The sequence below is a fragment of the Taurulus bubalis genome (genome assembly GCF_910589615.1).
Source record: "Taurulus bubalis genome assembly, chromosome: 2".
Classification (NCBI taxonomy): domain Eukaryota; kingdom Metazoa; phylum Chordata; class Actinopteri; order Perciformes; family Cottidae; genus Taurulus; species Taurulus bubalis.
In genome coordinates, this window is record NC_136590.1 from 1,831,303 (window position 1) to 1,850,848 (window position 19,546).

The following is a 19,546-nucleotide window of genomic DNA, read 5'->3' on the forward strand; positions in this document are numbered from 1 at the left end:
TAGGAATAGTGCGCTAATCGCATGTAGCATCAAGCTAGAGCGACGAAAACAAATAATTTCCATAACTTGGGGAGCTCTCAAGAGTCATACTTATGATTTAAGTTCATGTTAGTTCACTGAATCGATGAATTGAAGGTTTTAAGAATATTTCCATACAGTAGAATTCCCTCATTATCAAGTTTTATTCATCCAGATGAAGAGCTCTCGTTTGTGTATGTTTTTCCAACAGAGCATGCACTACCACCATGTACTGAACCTTGTGATCCTATACCCTGCAATGGAGCTGTATAGCTGAGGTAATGAATTAAGTTACGAGTGTCCCCGCTATGTGGGTCAAAACTGCACGACAAATAATTACAGGATTGAAACACAAAGTACAGAACAACATATTCAAAGTCCTGCTTTACTTCTACACTAATGCACATTGCACAGACCTACAACATTTAGCTTTCCTGCTCCTGTAAACTACCGCACCAACGTCACGTGGTTTCCACTCGCTGAGCATCGTCAGCCGTGGAGGAAAGTCTGCAGTGAGCTGAGTCCGGCGCTCAGTTGAAGGCCGGGTTGCGGACTCCAGACAGGCTGCTGGCAGGAGCAGCTTTTCCCTTGAGGAGCGTGAGGGAGAAGACGAAGAAGCAGACGCTCATGACGCCCAGGATGATCACGCCGGAGAGGAGCGCGCTCGTCACCGTGTTCATCTGGAAGCCCGGGGCTCTCAGGCGGGCTAGAGCAGCACAGACACAAAGAGCATATTGTTTTCAACAACCAGAACCTCTTAACCTGTTCATGATGAACAGAGCATTTCACAGCCAATATATTCCAACCATCAAAAACCAGCAATCAAATGGCATCAACAGTCAGAGAACAATCCATCATAACAGTAGATATAGCATAGATGACATGGCAGAGTGATGCAAGAGTATGTGAGGCCTTTGGAGGCCTTTTGCTATTTTAAATGGCTTCATATCAGTAAAAGTCACTTATGATGCACAGAATGTGAGAGCTCACCTAGTTGGGAGTTGTTGGTTGGCGTTTCATCTGTGGAAAGAAAGTAAAGGGCGTTTACGGGTAACAGCAATACAGAACTTCACTGTGTGTGTGCTGTCCAAATTTCCATTTCTTGTCCAGTACAGAGTCATCAGGATGCGATCCAGCGCTCTCTAACCATCTAGAGCTAGAGAACATACGTTATCACCATCATTCAACAACCTGAGGTTTGATGCACTCTGAATTTAAATTTAAATCACCGAAAGAGAAGATTATAGGAGCTCCAGCCGGGCTCAGACTTCAGGAGTTTTAAAATCCAAACAGGTTTTTAAATCGGGTTGATCACACACACAATGCTCACATATGTTCCTTTCTCTAATCTAAAAGAATGGCATATCACACACTACAAGCTACAAGACCATTTTTTATTAATTTTCTAATTAATTAATTAATTAAATGTAACACCCCACTTGACAAATTTCTTAAATTTTTTTATTATAATTTAATTAATAAAAGATAATAGAAGTCAATTAATCTGTTTTAAATTATGAATCATTACACATATGCACTGTTTTAAAAATAGCAGAAAGTGAGAAGAAAAAAAATCATGTATATAAAAACCATAATATATAAGTCCATAATCAATAGTATAATTATAGTCGCCTAGGACTCTCTGCATTGGGATCAGAAGGTGATCTGCCCAGAGATTCCTCTAATTATTACCCGAGGAAACCAAACTTCTCATTTTAAAATAAACTGATTCAACAGCAATGCAGCTATTAAGCTAGAAGCATTCACTATTTTCATGAAAAATCTTTTTTTATCAAGATTACTTGCTAATTTACCCTTCGTGATTGTTCTATATTCATTTATTATAACTTCTTCACCAGCACCTTAAACTACAGGTGAATAGATATAATACATATCAATGTTTTAGGGGAATGTGCGTACAAAGACAGCATCTTTAGAGAAGTCATCTACACTGTTTTGGCCAGGAAGAGCAGTGTGATCCACAGTAACACGTCAGCTGATGTTGGATACGAGGCTGGAAACACGTCAGGACGTTTAAGACTGGATTGGATTGGATTTTTCCTCCGATTGTGGAAAGGGGTGAATTGGGGATACATTGGTCCAGAACTCCTTGTCTGAGCCTGGCTGACTGTACTGGTAGTAGTGTGGAAGAAAGGCTCCTCCAGTAACAGAAAGATGAAGCTGGTTGGTGGTAAACACCGAGAGAAAGGAAGATCAGAAACTCTACCACTCCGAGTGATGATTGGCCCGGCGGTCAGGACGGCGTTCCCAGATGCAGCGTTTGATCCCTGTCCCTCTATGACGTCTCTCCTTTTCCTGCTGCCACAGATCTGAGAACAAGAGATATGGTGGGTCATATGTGTTGCCTTTAATCAGCTGACATTGTTCTCATCGATTACTGAGGGAATATTGACTGACTGAAGGACAGAACCTGGTACAATAGACCACTGTTAAACAGCTGCCGTGCATCAGGTCTCGATAAAGCATTGCTTTGAAATGTAGGACAGGAGGAATGTCAATTGTCTGCTCTGTAATTACAGCTGACAAGAATATCTGCCATTTTTATTGAGATATTTTCCAGAAAAAAGTTTGAATATATATTTCTATAGGAGCCAAGAAAATGGAAGTAAATAAATTATATCTGACTGTAAATAAATGTCCAGAAAGTCAGTAAACACCTCAAGATAATAATAATATAATAATATATATATATATATATATAATTTAGGCACTATGATTCATGTAATCAATACTTTAATGATTACTTGAAATTCAGAATTTTTTGTGATGAGAAACGTATGAACTTGGTTATTGATCCTTTCAAAGTAAATGTATTACTACAATAATTTCAAAATACTGCATTAAAAAGCAATTTAATAATTAAAATTATTAAATTGTTAAGGCATTAAAGCAAAATGTAATTAAAATAGCAAACGTCAAAATACTTATACAGGCTCACAGTGTTATATAGTTATTCTTGAATATTTTATTTTCAAGCTACTGATGTGAGAATCATTTAACATAGATGAGTTGGAGCTGATGTTCATAGTAGTTTTTTAAGTAGTAGTTTAATTCATAAAAATACATAATATTTAAAAAGTATGTTTTGTTTGTAAAATCTTAAGCTGCAATAGTGATTTTATTTGTCACAAAAATGGCAGTGGAGCAAAAAGTACAATATATACAAAATATAGTGGAACGTAGAAGGTAACAGTAAATGGAAATACTCAAGTCAATTACAAGTACCTCAACATTGTACTTGAACAGTAGTAGTAGTACATGTAGTTAGTTACTTTCTACCACTGATGATTGATGTGAATGAGTGAATGTTTGTGTGTCTGTTTATCACATGCTTCCTCCATGACATGGAGCTGGAGAGAGATACTGACAACATGTGTGCTATATTTGTTCTCAATAGTGTGTTGTGTTGCGTGTGAAAGTGTCCTTGTGTTAGCCTCACTGGTATGAGCATCGGGCAGTCGTCTGCTCGGCACAGTTTGGTGACACAGTGCAGGAAGACTGTCGACATCTTCTGATTCTTGTGCTTTACAAAGCGGAATACTTCAAAGGCAAAGCGGCCCATTTGGCTCTTCCCATTTTCAAAGACGGCGGTCTGGGGGTCTTTTTCACAGCTGGCTCAGGGAGGGAAAATCAGAAAAGGTTGAGCAACAAAAATATAAGAACTGAACAAAATCATAGATCTGTTTTCAATTTTGAGTTACCTAAAGAAAAGATCATAGCGGAGGTCATCGTTGGGGTTTCCAGAGGGTGTGGTGTAACAGTAGTCCATTAGAACGTTCCATCTATTTAACATGGAAGATTAGTCAATCCAGGGTTGATGGATTTAAATGCAATTGAGATCATGCTGATGTTCTTTGTATTGTTTCAATAGGTAGAACTATCTATGTCTACTAGAAATTATATCCATATACTACCTTTTTTCCCAATTATGTATTGCTTAGAAAAGTAATTGCTGCTCCCTCAAATTCCTTTTTGTGTGTGTAGGAAGCATTACATGTATATATCGTATGTATCACTAGCAAGGACCACACCATCAACAGGATGCTTTCACAATGTATTAACACAAACTTAAATGAAGGGCTTGAACATGTAGTTTGTCTGCTTTGTCAAAGGAGTTGTAAGGAACTTCGTCGGGGAATCTGCCGTGGCATGACTAACCCTTTAACAAGATTGAGACAAGTCTGAGATCTTTGAGATCTGGTTCGCTTTAAGTAGAATGTCATGGTGTCTTCTGAAAAATAAGACAAGTCTAATATGCAGGCGAGGCGGTGTGGGTAAAGGTGGAGGGTTGAGGCGGTGAACTTAGAACATCTGAGGAACCCCAAAAAAGGCTCAGTGAGAACATGGCTTCTAAGGTGGAAATAATGGGAGGATTGCTGCATCTGAAGCAGATAGTGAGGATGCAGAGAAAAGTGAGGCGAAGGTGCCAGGATTTTGTGTGAGCTTTTTACATAGATGACCAATAAGAAGTGCGGCTAATTGAGGATGACTTGAGGCCGGCCTTAAGAGTTTGGAGAAGAAGCTTATGCTGCTAAGGTAAGCTTTGATGGAAGGTGTTTTGTTGGCCATAACGATCGGAGGTTATATTGTACTGGTCATGGAAGTAGTGGAAGCTCTTCCAAGCTGTCCAGTAAGACAAGCGTTGAGGGGGATAGGCTATTAATGGTGGAGTTTCGTTAGTTTACAATCAACGGTAAAAGGTTTACAAGTTGAATATCAATGCCGAAATTGGAGTATAGAAAGTGGTTGAGCTTTTCGTTTGTGTCAAGAGTGAATCAGAGAAATTCAAGGGATGTGGATGGGCCCTTTGCTGATGGAATGGAATCCTGAGTTGGGGGACAAAAATTAAATCAGGGTGACCAAACCAGTCACTGGTTAGTAGAAGTTGGGTTGGGAGGCACTGGGACTTGTTGCAACTGGTACCGTTATTGCTATGCTATGTTAATGCAGATGGCACGACTTCCTGGATGAAATATGGGCCCACCTTTTTAATCTATAACATTTGTTAAGGGAAATGTACTGACCGGCGAGAGAAAGTTGAAGCTCATTTATGGGCTAACTGTGGCTTAGGATGGCCAGTAATTGAACCCTGGAGTGGGATGGAGTACCGCATAAGGAGCATGTAATGGCTGCAGAGGCAGCAAAGATGCGGCAGTAAATCTCGTTGTCGAGCGTGTCCCAGTATGTGTCCTCGTTGAACTGCTGCAGACAGACAACAGCTTTCAAAGCATAGTGGATATGGTATTGTAAAAAAGTACCCATGAAACAGATTTAGAATAATTGCCAAATAGTTGTCCAATTCTTGCTGGCGGGTAAAGAATTGAGAACAGATGACGTCTCTGAAAAGAGAGAAAGTGTAAGCGAACTCTGTGGGTTTGAGTTCTTTGGAGCTGGTGGGTGTTTTCTCTTTCAGGTGGGGGTAGTGATCATGGCCTTCTGGAAATCTGTTGGCAGGCAGTTCGTGCAGAGAAGGCATAATGAGGATGACAAAGTCTGTAATTACCATCGATGATCTTTTTTCGTAGGTTGGTGGGGACTGGAGGATGAAGAGAAATTAAAGAGTTGGTATGGCAAATGGAAGGGTTAGCTGTAGCGAGGGTGAGGCTGGTGGTTGCCCGCTTAGCTGGAATGGAGGAAACGCTGTAATTCGTAGATATCCCACGAAAATGTGTTGTATGTTATCCAGTTTATTATGAACAACGAAATATGAAGAACCTCTAAAGCACTCACAGAGCGGGCGGGAAGGGAGACGTATCTTTCAGACAGGAATTTGGCACGTAACTTGCATAAAGTAGTTCTGGCACTTTCGGGGTTATGTTAACCCCCCCCAAAAAAATTATTCTGAACCTGAAGTGGTTTTGTTGCATTAACCTAATAAAGTATTTCCTGATCTTTCCTTAAACCTGACTAAGTAGTTTTGTTTCCATAACCTAACTAAGTTGTTTCCTGAAAAGACATTGTGGATGTAATGAGTGGAAATTGACACGTGTTGCTGGCTTTTGTAGGAAAACGCAAAATATGAGGAGTAATGTTTATGTGGTATGAGGATACGTAGAATAAAGACATTACGGGTCAACACGTTTTTGGGGGATTTTTTTCAATAAAGGTCCCAATCCACTCAAAACTGTTTATTGTTCCTCCACTTGGATTTTGACACCAAAAGGTTGTTTTCCCATCTGTAGGCTAAAGGAGGAAATGTGTGTCTATCTTAAATCCCAGTTTAAATGATAAGTACCATCATGTGGGCCAATGTGCAATGTGGACAATTGAAGCCTCTCGAGCACATACACTCAACGTGCACTTTTCGTTAAAGTAGGTCTTGTTTCCAGCAATACAACTTTTGAAATGAGCAATATTTTCGTCATTGTATTAATGGGAAACGTTATTCGTAATACGTTCATAATGGATACATTACTGATGACACAGGCAGTAAGAATAAGTTGATAAACAATGAGCCAGGTATCCTTGTGTTTAGGCAATGTCTATCTCCCACCCACCACTAGCCTATAGGCAAGATTGAATGACCACAAGACAAAGGCTTCACATCGTCATGTCACGTTAAAAAGGGCAGACAAGTCTGTCTGACAGAAGCAAATAAGTCATTTTTAGAAGCAATAACCCAAAATACAAGGGATTTCCCAGGAGGTGTTACTGCTGATCATGAAATCCATTAAAAACATCAGTTCTAATCTGAGAACATTCAGGGATTTAGAGGCCAAGCGTACCGAGCAGAATGTATTTCCAACAGCAATCACAGAGATAGAGGACCAGCAGTGTGATGTACAATGCGGTGCTCAAGCTATTTCACAATGTGTGTCAGAATTCTTGAGATCAGATAGAAAAAATGATCAAAGGCCGGTGCAAAGTCAGAGTCAAGAAAGACCTTCACATGGTGCATCCCTGTACTGTATGCATCATGGAGGACAGTTCTTCTCAGGTGAACAAAATAACAGATAAAAGCCTCATCCATCATCTGTGTTAAACACATTCATAGAGCAGGCTGATTAAAACTCCTTGGAGGAAGATGGAGTTGTGCCATGAATCCCTACTCTGCTTCTCTATCACCTACATATAGGCCAGTGGTGTTGTTCTTCACATTGTGTTGCACCCAAAGGTGTCACTTTACAGTCTAGCCTCCCTCTGAAATGATGTTGTTTTGGTATAAAGTAAGTCTTTGAGGTTGAATGGTCGGATGTGGATTGAATACCTGCGATCCAGGTTAGAAGCTTTTACGGCTGCAAACACTCGCGTCTTCAGGGTCAGTCCGGCCATGGGGATGGACAGCTGCTGGATGTATGACGAGTCCTGCACACAAACAACAATAGCAGACAGCAAGTTTTTCATGTCTCCCAATTTATTCCCTTCATACTGTTGAGGAGGATGTGTTCACTTTCACTACACTGTTATTATTATCTGGTTTCCACACAATCCCTTTTATTAGCGTTTGGTTCAGACTGACAACATCTAGCGTATGGTGTGACATGAATTGAGGGTAAATTGAGTATAGTTTTCTCCAATTATAGAATTAAAAGGTAATTTAATCCCATAATTGGGGTTTCAGAACCTTTGGTATCCTTCCCATCTACATAGATCATCATCCTCAGAAATCATTGAAATTGCAGAATTTAAAAGGTGCAGATTCCTCAACATAGAGCTTTGAGTGCTCTTTGATGCTTGCCGACATATTCCAGCTTTGGGATGACTTTGTCTAACAGATATCTGGACTCAACTGATGTGAACTTACATTGTAAAGTAGTAGATTCAGCGTGCTGATGAAAGTACCGTTGCTTTCCTTCACTGAGATTGCAGCTGCTGACCTTCAATGAAGATAAAGGAAACATCATTTACAATATTAATAAAGAAGAAGAAGCGTGCTGCATCTTGTCCTGGTGCTCGTGGCGTTATGAGCACGGCCCACTGGTTTGCTAACGGCTGCCGCTCTGCACCGGTCTCCTCAAATGGGTACAGCTTACAACACTGTCCCAATGCCGGTTGTTATTCTTAGAGCAAAATCCTTCGATTCTCCCTCAAGTAAACACTGTTTACGCTGTTAGCACCGTTAGCACCGCTAGCTGGGAGCCACTGGCTGATCTGAATTTCATACTGAGCAGATTTAACTTAAAAATCTCTATCTTTGTGTTAATATTAGCTCATTTAGATCTTGTTTCTTTCCCCACCTGATCCAGTGACTGTTTTATACATTTTAGATACAGGAGGTGGACACAACTTAAACACTAAAAATATGATGAGATGTAAAACAATAGCCCCAAAACCTTTTTGAAGCTACGAATGGTCAAGTTGTGTCGACTGTAAGAGATGTAGATCCAGCTCCATGGTATTTCTTTATTTCTGGTGGTGGACAAACTCAGAGAGACAGAAATGCAGCGTGTGGACGGTACGAATTATGTATTGGAGGTGTTTCGGGTATTTTCTTCACCCCGTTGGCATAATGATTCAAAATTGACAAACTACATCCTCAGAACCATTACCATCCAGATGAATTAAACCCTCTCTGATACAAACAACAAAAACTGTTTCTTTAGTTAGTATTTTGTCCACCCCTGTGTATTCCAGTAGTCAAAATGTCCGTCGATGACTCGTTCTCGTTCCATTTGTTAAATATTTGAACTCATTTCAGTGGATGGCTCGCTGACTCTCTGTAGTCCTACAGCTCTTTGAAACCAATGAACAGGTAGAGGTGAGACTTACGAAGCCAGCTGCGTGTTGTTGACCAGGTATTCCAGCGGGTAACTGCAGCTGAACTTGTACAGCAGACCTGGCAGGTAGCTGATGATAGTGGGGGGATCCGGTGTGTCGATGTAACCTGATATGTTTCCAATCTGCACCAGGGACAGGTTACCGTAGGCATTGGGTCCTTGAGCCGTGGAGACCTGAGGCGAACAACACCAGCGTGAGTATCACTCTGACCACCATGACCTCACTGTGGGCGCAGGGACCGGTCCGGGGTGGATACCATCAGCCGTGTGTGCTAAGGCATACTAACTCATGCTAACAAAATCCCGTCTGAGCAGGGATCCTCCAGGAACTGTCCCGGTGAATCCAGCTCAACAGATTCACTTTAAACTGGTTTAAGATTGGTTTTCCCCTCAGGACCCAACAGGACCCCTTCACAGAGATATGAGGATAAACATCCAAACATGGATACTGTGAACTGACGGAAATAAAAATGCATCTGATCTTTTTCTACAAACGGCTGGGAGGTTTGTTTTTTAAAATATTCCACTTCAGTTTGTAATTTTTCAGCCAGTATAATTTAGGTAACTGTCAAATTATCATACGAAACTTTTCAGCAGTTAAACTGTACATTACCCAGTCTTTACAGTAAACTATATTTTCATTAGCTTTGATTATATTTTCGTATTATATTATTTCTGACACTATAACCATTACAGTTAAAGCATCCAACATTAACATTGTCAGTGATGCTGACTAATAATGTAAAATCTGCTAAACAAGCATTTCCACCATTCCCGCGTTTCTTACCACCAGGGAATTGCCACAGGACTCCAGCGTCGCCAGGCTGATACTAAAGATTACCACCGTGGGAAAGGTGTTGTTGTTGATGAAACCACGGCAGTGGGCATCTCCATGGCGGCCATTGAGGGCCAGGTCAGTGTCTGTGTAGCCGGAAAAGAGGACAGGGCAGAAGTTGACCTTGAGGGTGATGGTCTGCACTCCACAGTACACACTGATATCCCTCTCCGCTGCAAGACACACACACAGACACAGGGGCATACAGGCATTACAATGAGTCACATGATAGCAGGGTTAGGTGTGTTATCCAGATGAAATCATTGAAATCATTATTTCAATCATGTTTTAGGTAAGAAGTGCACTTCTGGGATGACAGTCCAAAAACCATTATCTTACATTGTGTTCAAATAATAAATCAGGAACTGATGTCATTATTTCCTCGTTGGAATATGTAGAAAGTTTGTGGAGAAGTTGACTTTAAAGAGACATTCACATGTACATTTGTCCAGTTAGTCAAAGAGGAAAAGGGTTGAGCTCCTCACCAGGGAAACGGCTGTGAAAGTTGGCGTCACAGTTGTATCCATTGAATTGAGCTCCAACTGATGAAGCCTTACTAAACAGTAAAAGAATCAGAAATGTATGTTCCATTTCAGCACCTGAAACAGAGCAAGAAAGGACTCTTAGTGGAAGAAACACAGAAAAAAACCTAAGATTGTCTTCTCCAAGAGGCTAAGGATAACGGATAACGCGCTCGTCCAGTAGAATGGCTTATCTCTGTGTGCACATCTCATTGTCCTGTGATAACCTCTGATCACCTAATCGTTGTCAGTCACAGACACAGAGTTTCAGTCCTGAGGAAACAGGTACATTAAAGGAGTAATTGCACCAGTTTGTAGTTGCCAGAAGACAGATTCCCCACAGCTTGAGGAGGAAAAAGGCAGATCGCTGCTCGAGGAAAAGTAGAATCACTCACCCTGGTTCCTGGAAGCCAGCGAGTCAGCGGTTCTCCATAAGCTCGGGACAGACGAGGGAATGGTCCGCACAGCATCCCTACCCGGCAACTAGAAACGGGACTCGGGAGCAGGGGGGGAAAAAGGGATCTACACATAAGAGATTCATTATTTGAACATGTCAACAAAAAAGGGCTGTCCAGAGTGAACATGGGAAAGTCCATCAAATCTGAATGTGTTATACAAATCCTTTCACGGCCGCAGAAACATGAGCAGGTTTTGAAGTTTCCCACTCATATCCTTTCGGCCCAATCTGGCTGTGTCACAGCTCACAAATGGTTTGACGCCGCATGAGGTCCAGCGGCGGTGGGGGGGGGGGGGGGGGGAATTATCTTTTCATCGCTCCAGTGGCCCTGGCCTGCTGACTGAGCCGTTCCTTTCTCCCCGGGTCGGTCGGGGATTGCAGGGCCCACCAAGCGGGCCCTCGGCCCCCGGAATCCACACTTTCCATGCTTTGTGTGCGGCAGCCCTCAGTCAGCACAGCAGCAGGCAATCTGCTCGGCGGGGCTGCGAGCTGCTGCCGGCCTCCTACCTGATCCCTAAACTTTGATTCCTGGTCACAGGACTCCCAGCGCATAAAGAGAGCAAAGAAAAAGAAAGCAAAGTTCACGGAGTTTCAAGGGATTAGCCGGTCCTCCGCTGGGCCCTCTTCCATATGGATGGCAGTATACGTGACGGATCCCGTGAATATGGAATATGAGATGGAAAATGCATTGTTTTGAGCAAACTTGTCGCTTCAGGTCCAGTGGAAACAAAAACAGCCACTTGTTTGGTAACTCTCCTTTTGACTGCCACATGTATTTTTCGTCCCCATGTATCTGTCATCACCAATATCTTCTCTCACGAGCTTCAACACAACAACAATCTGTCCTGCAGAACATCATCAACTTAGAGTATTTGCATTTAAAATCAGGTAGAATCAGCCCTTACCTTGTTGGTCTGATAAAGAGCATCTTTGGCCTTCATCGTTGGGGTTTTCATCAGTTGTTTAAAGTTCCAGCAGGGTCTTCCTGTTTAAAACATCTCGTTGAAGCGACCGATGCACAACACTGACCGTAGTGACTCGCCACAGCTCAAGACCATTTGCGCTTCAATCCTCTGATATTCACTCGGAGAGTACCATGGGAAAGTGTGCACTGACAGCAAGGGAATGGGAACTTCTTATTTTCAATCCACATAAATTGTAATTAGGAGAATCTTGGCCAAAAAGTGGAGATAGTGCATTGCTTCATTGCAGACTGATAGTCATCTAGAGGCCTCAATTATCCAGAAGTCTTGTCATCACTTTATGCCCGATAGTAAGATTGAGTCGGTCTTATCAGCTGGAGAGCATCTTAATCCATGAACCATAGCAAACACAGGCTAAAGATACCATTTTGGAACTTTTCATCACTTTGCACAAACTGACATTGTGGAACCACAAAACTCGGGTGACGGACGACTTCGTAAATCCTGAGTCTCTTTCAGGGGCGAGTGGAGGCTTAGCTTTCTGTTGGCCGTTTGTTGAGCGTAATGGATGCTCATTGGACAGCTGCGCATTCATGGATATACATTATCTCTGGAAAGAAATGTATGGGGATAACTGAGCAACTTGTTAATGGTGAGTATCATCTGTGTTGAGGTTTTAGTATGAACTAGTTATTTGTTCCAGGAACATAGAGACTCTCCTTCGGAACATCATATTCAAGGTTCAATGGGGAAATTTGTTTTTCAGCGAGGGTCACATAAAAACAGAGGACAAAAAGACAATATCAACGCCAGATTAACACAATAAAACACACGATTGTATATACGTATATCTTTACATAGATTGAAGTCGTTAGCGGCTATAAACAGGGTTCATACACATTTTGACCAATGGACTTTTCCATGACTTTAAACCAAATTTCCATGACAAACATTTAGCAAAATCTGGGTGTAAACAGTAAAAAGTGAGTAAATGTAGTATTTAAACTAACAATGAGAATACAAAGCATACAGTAAACCTTAAATGACACAAATGATTGAGACAATAGTTTGATTAAAAGAATAAACATTTATATAGATGCCTGTATGGATGCCTGCTGATATTTTGAGCGTCTTTCTTTGAAAAGCATATTAATTATTTCAAACTCAGCGTAAATGAACGTCATGAACACATGAATATAACACATTTACATGACTTTTTTTTTTAAGGACTTTTCCAGGCCTGGAAATGACCATTTTAAAAATGCCATGACTTTTCCAGGTTTTCCATGACCGTAAGAACCCGGTATAATAATGTTCAGAATGTTAAATACAGCTCCTCTGAGCTGTGCCTAAGGAGAAGAAGGGGAGAGGCAGCAACTTTGAGAGGAACTGGTGGAAGAGCAGTTTGGAGAGAACACCATTACCGCTCACACACTGTGACCTATCGGTTAAAAGCGCTTATTATCCAACCAATGAGGCTACGATCCAGTTGTAAATGACAGTTAAGCCTCTCTGCGAGCAGGAATGGCTCAATAGTATTGAATGCTGAAGAGAAGTCATTAAATAAGAGTCTGGCATGAGACTTGGGGCCCTGCAAATACGGGTACAGAAAATATAACGGTTAACCAGACATATATGCAAGTTGTAATGGAGCTTGATCAGCGAGATACAGTATACATATTTCAGGTTGTGTATGTACTTTTCATACAGTTTGTCAAATTCATCTCCAACATTGACAGGTTGATGTATTTCAAATACAGATTTGATAAAACTCTGTTTACATTCCATCTTCACCTTGTAACAGCAGAGGCAGGATCTGACGTCTCACGTTCGCCCTGGTTCCCTCCAGGTTCTCCCTGTGTCAGCGTGGGATCCCTCCAGGTTCTCCCTGTGTCAGCGTGGGATCCCTCCAGGTTCTCCCTGTGTCAGCGTGGGATCCCTCCAGGTTCTCCCTGTGTCAGCGTGGGATCCCTCCAGGTTCTCCCTGTGTCAGCGTGGGATCCCTCCAGGTTCTCCCTGTGTCAGCGTGGGTACCCTCCATGTTCTCCCTGTGTCAGCGTGGGATCCCTCCAGGTTCTCCCTGTGTCAGCGTGGGTTCCTTCCAGGTTCTCCCTGTGTCAGCGTGGGTTCCTTCCAGGTTCTCCCTGTGTCAGCGTGGGTACCCTCCATGTTCTCCCTGTGTCAGCGTGGGTACCCTTCATGTCCCGCTAGCTTTCTCTGGAGTACAGTGCCCTCTAGTGCCCTCTAGTGGCAACATCTTTTTCCAGCTGTCACTCTCACCATCTCTATTGTTATTTTCACGATGTTTGAGGGCTGAGATTTGTTATCTTCTTAACTTTCAGATATACTTTTATCAGTTGCTGGTCATAAATAAGCCCCATGAACTGAATCTCTGTCTTGTGGTGTTCCCCAAGGTTCTGTCCTGGGTCCTCTCAGGGGAGATCATTTGTGAGTAAACTTATTATACGATATGTCATACAATTTTTATGCAAACGAAATGCGAAATTAGACATTTTGTTGATCTTCAAAATGTCACTAAACTGTCCATTCTACTAAAGTGCCTCATATCTATCAAAGGTTGGATGGCAGATCATTGTCTACAGCTAAATACTGAAAATGTAAAATGAAAAGAAAGAAAGTCTTAATCTCTGTCCTCTTCTGTTAAACCTGCCCTCCATAATCTTGGTGTTTCTATGGGCCTTTGAGTCTTTATCAGTTACATTTTTATTTCTTCATGCTTAGATCATTACCCAAATTCTTGGAATCACATTTAGAGCCTTGCGTGGTCAGCCTCCTGCCAACATTAGAGCTTCTGCAGTCTTATATCACAAAACGAGACTTGCTTTTGAGATTGTAGATCCGAAACTTTTTTCCTTCGATTTAATAAGTGTGACAAGTTCTATAACTTTGTTTTTAGTTGGTATATAATTCTGACAATAAATCACTGTCAAGTAATTTAGTCCAGGAACCTGGTTGTAAAATGTGATTTATAACAAGCAGATATCAGGATAAACCCATTATTCTCATTCTCATTTTCATTCAGTTTATTTGATTCTAGAAACCATTTTGAGAATTGATTTGTAATCCCTGGATGAAGTTATCTTGGGTTGTAGTGCGCTCTTGAAAAAATTTAAATATGAGTGGAGCATTGACACCTAATTCACAGATCAGACTGAGAGCTGATCATGTGATGCAGTTCCATGAGGTAGGTGTGTTGAGAACCATTCATAATCTCGTTTGAATGTTTTCCTGCATTGTTACTAGTGTCATTTGGTGCTACAATGTGCTCCACAATGTGTCCACAATTTCCTTACTGTTGAAGTTGCATAAACAATTTATTGTGACTTTTGCAGGTAATCATTTAGTACATTTTAGTGTCCAAATAAAATGTCGCACTAAATGCCATCAATGTTCTTCGTGACCATAGGTGAGGGTCGTAACGTAGACCAAGACGGCCCGGTGCAGCGCCTGTTTTACTGCTGCAGCCACACTGATCCACCTTGAGGCCAACCAAAAGTCCTTCTCCATGGCCTCGGCAAACGCCTCCCATGCCCGAGTTTTAGCTTCCACGACCACCGCAGCTGCAGCCCTTCTGGCCTGCCGGTACCCGTCAGCTGCTTCAGGAGACCCCAAGGCCAACCAGGCCCGAAAGGCCTCCTTCTTCAGCTTGACGGCTTCCCTCACCCCCGGTGTCCACCACCGGGTTCTTGGGTTGCCGCTACAACACCAATGACCTTCCGACCACAGCTCCTAGCGGCCGCGTCCACAATAGAGGCTTTGAACACGGTCCACTTGGATTCCATGTCCCCAGCCTCCATCGGGATGTGTGAGAAGTTCTTTCGGAGGTGGGAGTTAAAGACCTCCCGGATAGGATCCACTGCCAGACATTCCCAGTTCACCCTCACTACACGTTTGGCCTTGACAGGACGTCCAGTCGGCTCCCCTGCCATCTGATCCAACTCACCACCAGGTGGTGATCAGTTGACAGCTCTGCTCCGCTCTTCACCCGAGTGTCCAAGACATACGGCCGTGGATCAGATGATCTGATTACAAAGTCGATCATTGATCTCCGGCCTCAAGTGTTCTGGTACCAGGAACACTTATGAGTGCACAGAAGTGCAATAGCGAGACACCACTCTGGTTCAGACCGGGCGAGCCGTTCCTCAAAATCACCCCAAGACGTTCCTCCCAATCACCCCAAGACGTTCCTCCCAATCACCCCAAGACGTTCCTCCCAATCACCCCAAGACGTTCCTCCCAAACACCCCAAGGCGTTCCTCCCAATCACCCCAAGACGTTCCTCCCTATCACCCCAAGACGTTCCTCCCAATCACCCCAAGACGTTCCTCCCAATCACCCCAAGACGTTCCTCCCTATCACCCCAAGACGTTCCTCCCTATCACCCCAAGACGTTCCTCCCAATCACCCCAAGACGTTCCTCCCAATAACCCCAAGACGTTCCTCCCAAACACCCCAAGACGTTCTTCCAAATCACCCCCGCCAGGTTTCTCTGTCGTTGCCCACGTGAGTGTTGAAGTCTCCCAGGAGAACTATGTAGTCGGCAGGAGGCGCCCTTTCCAGGACCCCTCCCTACTGTTGTCTTTAATGTATTTTTTGTCTTTTTTTATATTTATCTTGTTTATTGTATATTGTGTATAAGTACAAAGGGCTAAGTGAAACCAGAGTCAAATTCCGTGTATGTGTAAAGACACATAGCCAATAAAGCTGATTCTGATTATATCAACACGTTCAATTTTGAAACTAAGAACACAAGCCTTTTATAATTTTTGAAAAACATTCTTACATGTTTTATAAAATAGATCTTGTTTGTTTGAATCGTTTGAACATTGTTGTATTTCAAAATCGCTACGCCACCATAGAACCTCAAACAAATCCTGATACAAGTACAGGTCCATATAACATTGATTGTTTATCATATTAATACATTTTAACTGAAAGTGCACTTATATAGACCACAAACATATGTAACTGGGCCCTTAGTTTCCCCTATTGTCAAACTTTATGTGCAATAAGTCAATCTGTACACATACAACATCCTCTCTCCCGGGACCTCACATCGGATCAGGAAAAACTCCCCCCAAAAGGGAAGAAGCCTTCAGGAGAGCAACAGAGGAGGATCCCTCTCCCCGGATGGACAGAAGCAATAGATGTCATGTGACCAGAATGAACAACGTAACAGAGTTACAGCACACTACATGAATATGAGAGACATGATTCATATAATGAGTAGTAGGAATGGAGCACGATCCAGATAACCACAATCCATGAAGCAGAAGGAGGTAGAGAGGAGATAGATAGATAGATGGGTTCAAGTTTCTTTGGTGTATAAATTCCGTCTCTGTATTTAAGATAACCGAGTTGGTCGGTCAAATGTAGGAATGGCCTCATTTTTGGTAGAAATATTCGAATTGAATAAGGTAACAGAAGACCGTGAATCATCCCATTTTCCAAAAGTCCGGTATTTGCTTCAAACTATGACAAAATAGTGATGATCTCTCTCAACAGACAAAGATCTGAGGACCCTTTATCTAAAGTGAAATCAATCTCGACTGGGTGCCATCACACTGAGCTCTTTTTAGCCGTTTGAGTGGCACACAAGTCATTTTCCGTGTTTGACAGAATGAAAGGGCAAGTCTCTCAGCTTTTGTTGGATAAAATGTCATCACTTGGCTCGCATACAAGTAGCCAAGTCTTTGCATCGTTTTCCGTGTCCCTGAGAGAGTATCCCTGTATAAGCTTGCCCTCCCTGTTGACAAAGCCATTATATACATGACAAATACATTCTTCACAGGATGCATTATCTGCCTGGATGATATAAGGAAAAGGGCAGCTAAAGCATGGCTACAGTAAATATGTTCAACATAGGCTGAAACTACCTTTACAATGAAATATATATATATAAAAGTTGAATACATACTTTTAGTACATATAGTTCTTAAGTATTTTAAGAAGAATTACATTTGTGAATATAGGTTCTTCATGATTGCCTAATTATCATTATCCTCACATATCTGGGAACTGGGAATTTCCCAAAATTATTAACTCTCTGACCAAATGTGTGAAAGACATTTAAACAAATTTAGTTCATCAATAATAAAAAATAGAAATGCTAAGTTAACCTCTGTACTGTAACCCTACGTAAAATGCTTCTCAGTTTTCTTTAAACATACCTACTAAGGTCTCTGTGAGGCAAATAGTTTGTTTGATGGTTTAAACATCAGGGATGTTTGTTATCTGTGGCTAAAATATATATATATATATATTTAAGATTTCATCCTAATGCAATGTGCTCTCCTAAAAAATCTAATTTACCAGAAAATGAACATTCTCAGTGTGCAGATGAAATGAAGTGAAGATTTTGGAAAGTTTTTCCAGTGTGATCGTAAACTAAATAAAAGAATAGTATACACATAAACAGTTTGATTAGCACTAATGCCGCCATAAGCTTAAATATGATCACTTCAAAAATACGACGTGCCATAACTCTGGTCCAGCAGTCCCATTAAATAACACACATAATGAACTCGTTATATTTTCAAACCAATTTGCAGATACCACTGAAAGATGTTGAGTATCTTAAACCCCAACACATGATGGCTCCTGTCTAGTGGTTCTAAGGCATTATGGGACATGTAGTAAAGAGGCAGAAATTTTGGTTCTTCTAAGTGAAAAATCACAACAATGAATCACAGATACCAGAAATGTATTGAGCATCACAGACATTGCCAGAGTATCACATTGTGGAATATTTAAACTACTTTGACAATTGTTTGATCCCATAAATTCATTCGGAAATTACAATGAGTAAGAAAAGTGTCTTCCACTAAACATACTGTGGCCTGAGGAGGTCTCTGTGGCCATAAATACAAATGGCGGCCACTAGATGTCCTCACAGGTATACCAAATGCTGTGAGGTGGGGGAAGGAGAGCTTGTTCAAGTGCTGTCGGAAATAACAGAACTAAATATTTTGAATTAACTGTTGGATGAAAAGGTTGTCTGTGGTAGCTGTAGTACCAATAAGTAATGATGTGAATAGAGCAATGCTAAAGGATTCAATCATTGCAGGTCTCAATGCAACACAGGAAACATTCGGTGTAGCTCCCCAGTGCTACGTCATGTGTCAATGTGCCTTTTTTTGTATGTCATGCAGGTTAGTTCCTATTTTTTCATTCTGCACATCTATGAATCTGGAAAGCTTGTTGTGCTTGAGCTTAAAAACGTGCTATACGTGCTATACAGATACACTACTGTTATCACTATATGATTCAGTCATTATTATTTTCAAAGGACTGCTGAAAAGTAGTTTAACTTATTCTGTATTTTCACCCTTTGAGACTTTTTACACCCATGTGTGACGTGTACAAACGGACATGTTGGCTATTTCACTCCATATTTTCCATTGGATCCCAAAATAGCTCTGTACCACTTGACATGCTAAACAGGCCAAATGCAGCCCAGAGCCACAGCAAGGCTGTGTCCGCCACAGGACTCTGGTTTCCTCCCACGGGGTCAGGACACAAGTAGGAGTTAAGGAAGCGATCCACACGAGCTCTTCCTGTAGGAAATGATTGACAGTTCCAACTGAACCACTGGGTCCACTTGAGAAAACGGCTGTTTACATTTAGAATAGTGCATATATGTGATATAGGGCCTGGCTCAGTTATTAGTTTAATGTAGTTAATACAGTTTTTAAATTGTTATGGAAATTCGGGTGAACACAAACAAATGACCGTGTTGGAGCATCAATAGGAAAGCACCTTTGACCTCGAAGGAGAGGCCTATGGAGAGACCTAATAAGGCACACATCACCAAACAGATGGAACATGGAACAGGGTTATTTGTTGACTTCCTTCCACGTCTTTGATTGGCGATTAAATCATCAAACTTGATTATCGACCAACTGTCATCAAAGCCAATATCCATCTGAGGATAGGTTATACTAGGGTTCATGCACATTTAGACCAATGGATTTCCATGACTTTTCCATGACTTTTAACCAAATTTCCATGACTTTTAAATTTGTTTTAAAGTC

The 19,546-nt window shown here is 41.7% G+C and overlaps 1 protein-coding gene across 1 annotated transcript; it reads right to left on the reverse strand.

Annotated features, from left to right (window-relative positions):
• Positions 1-548: 548 nt before the first annotated feature.
• zpld1a (zona pellucida-like domain containing 1a) lies at positions 549-10,185 on the reverse strand (the record flags this gene model as incomplete). The annotated part of the gene is made up of 10 exons (XM_079214321.1): positions 10,077-10,185; positions 9,544-9,764; positions 8,749-8,930; positions 7,784-7,856; positions 7,247-7,344; positions 3,741-3,821; positions 3,479-3,650; positions 2,246-2,348; positions 1,009-1,038; positions 549-724 (listed from the first exon to the last, which is right to left on the reverse strand). Exons 1-10 carry the CDS (start codon positions 10,180-10,182, stop codon positions 549-551), a joined length of 1,242 nt encoding a protein of 413 aa, XP_079070447.1. The 5' UTR covers positions 10,183-10,185.
• Positions 10,186-19,546: the final 9,361 nt, after the last annotated feature.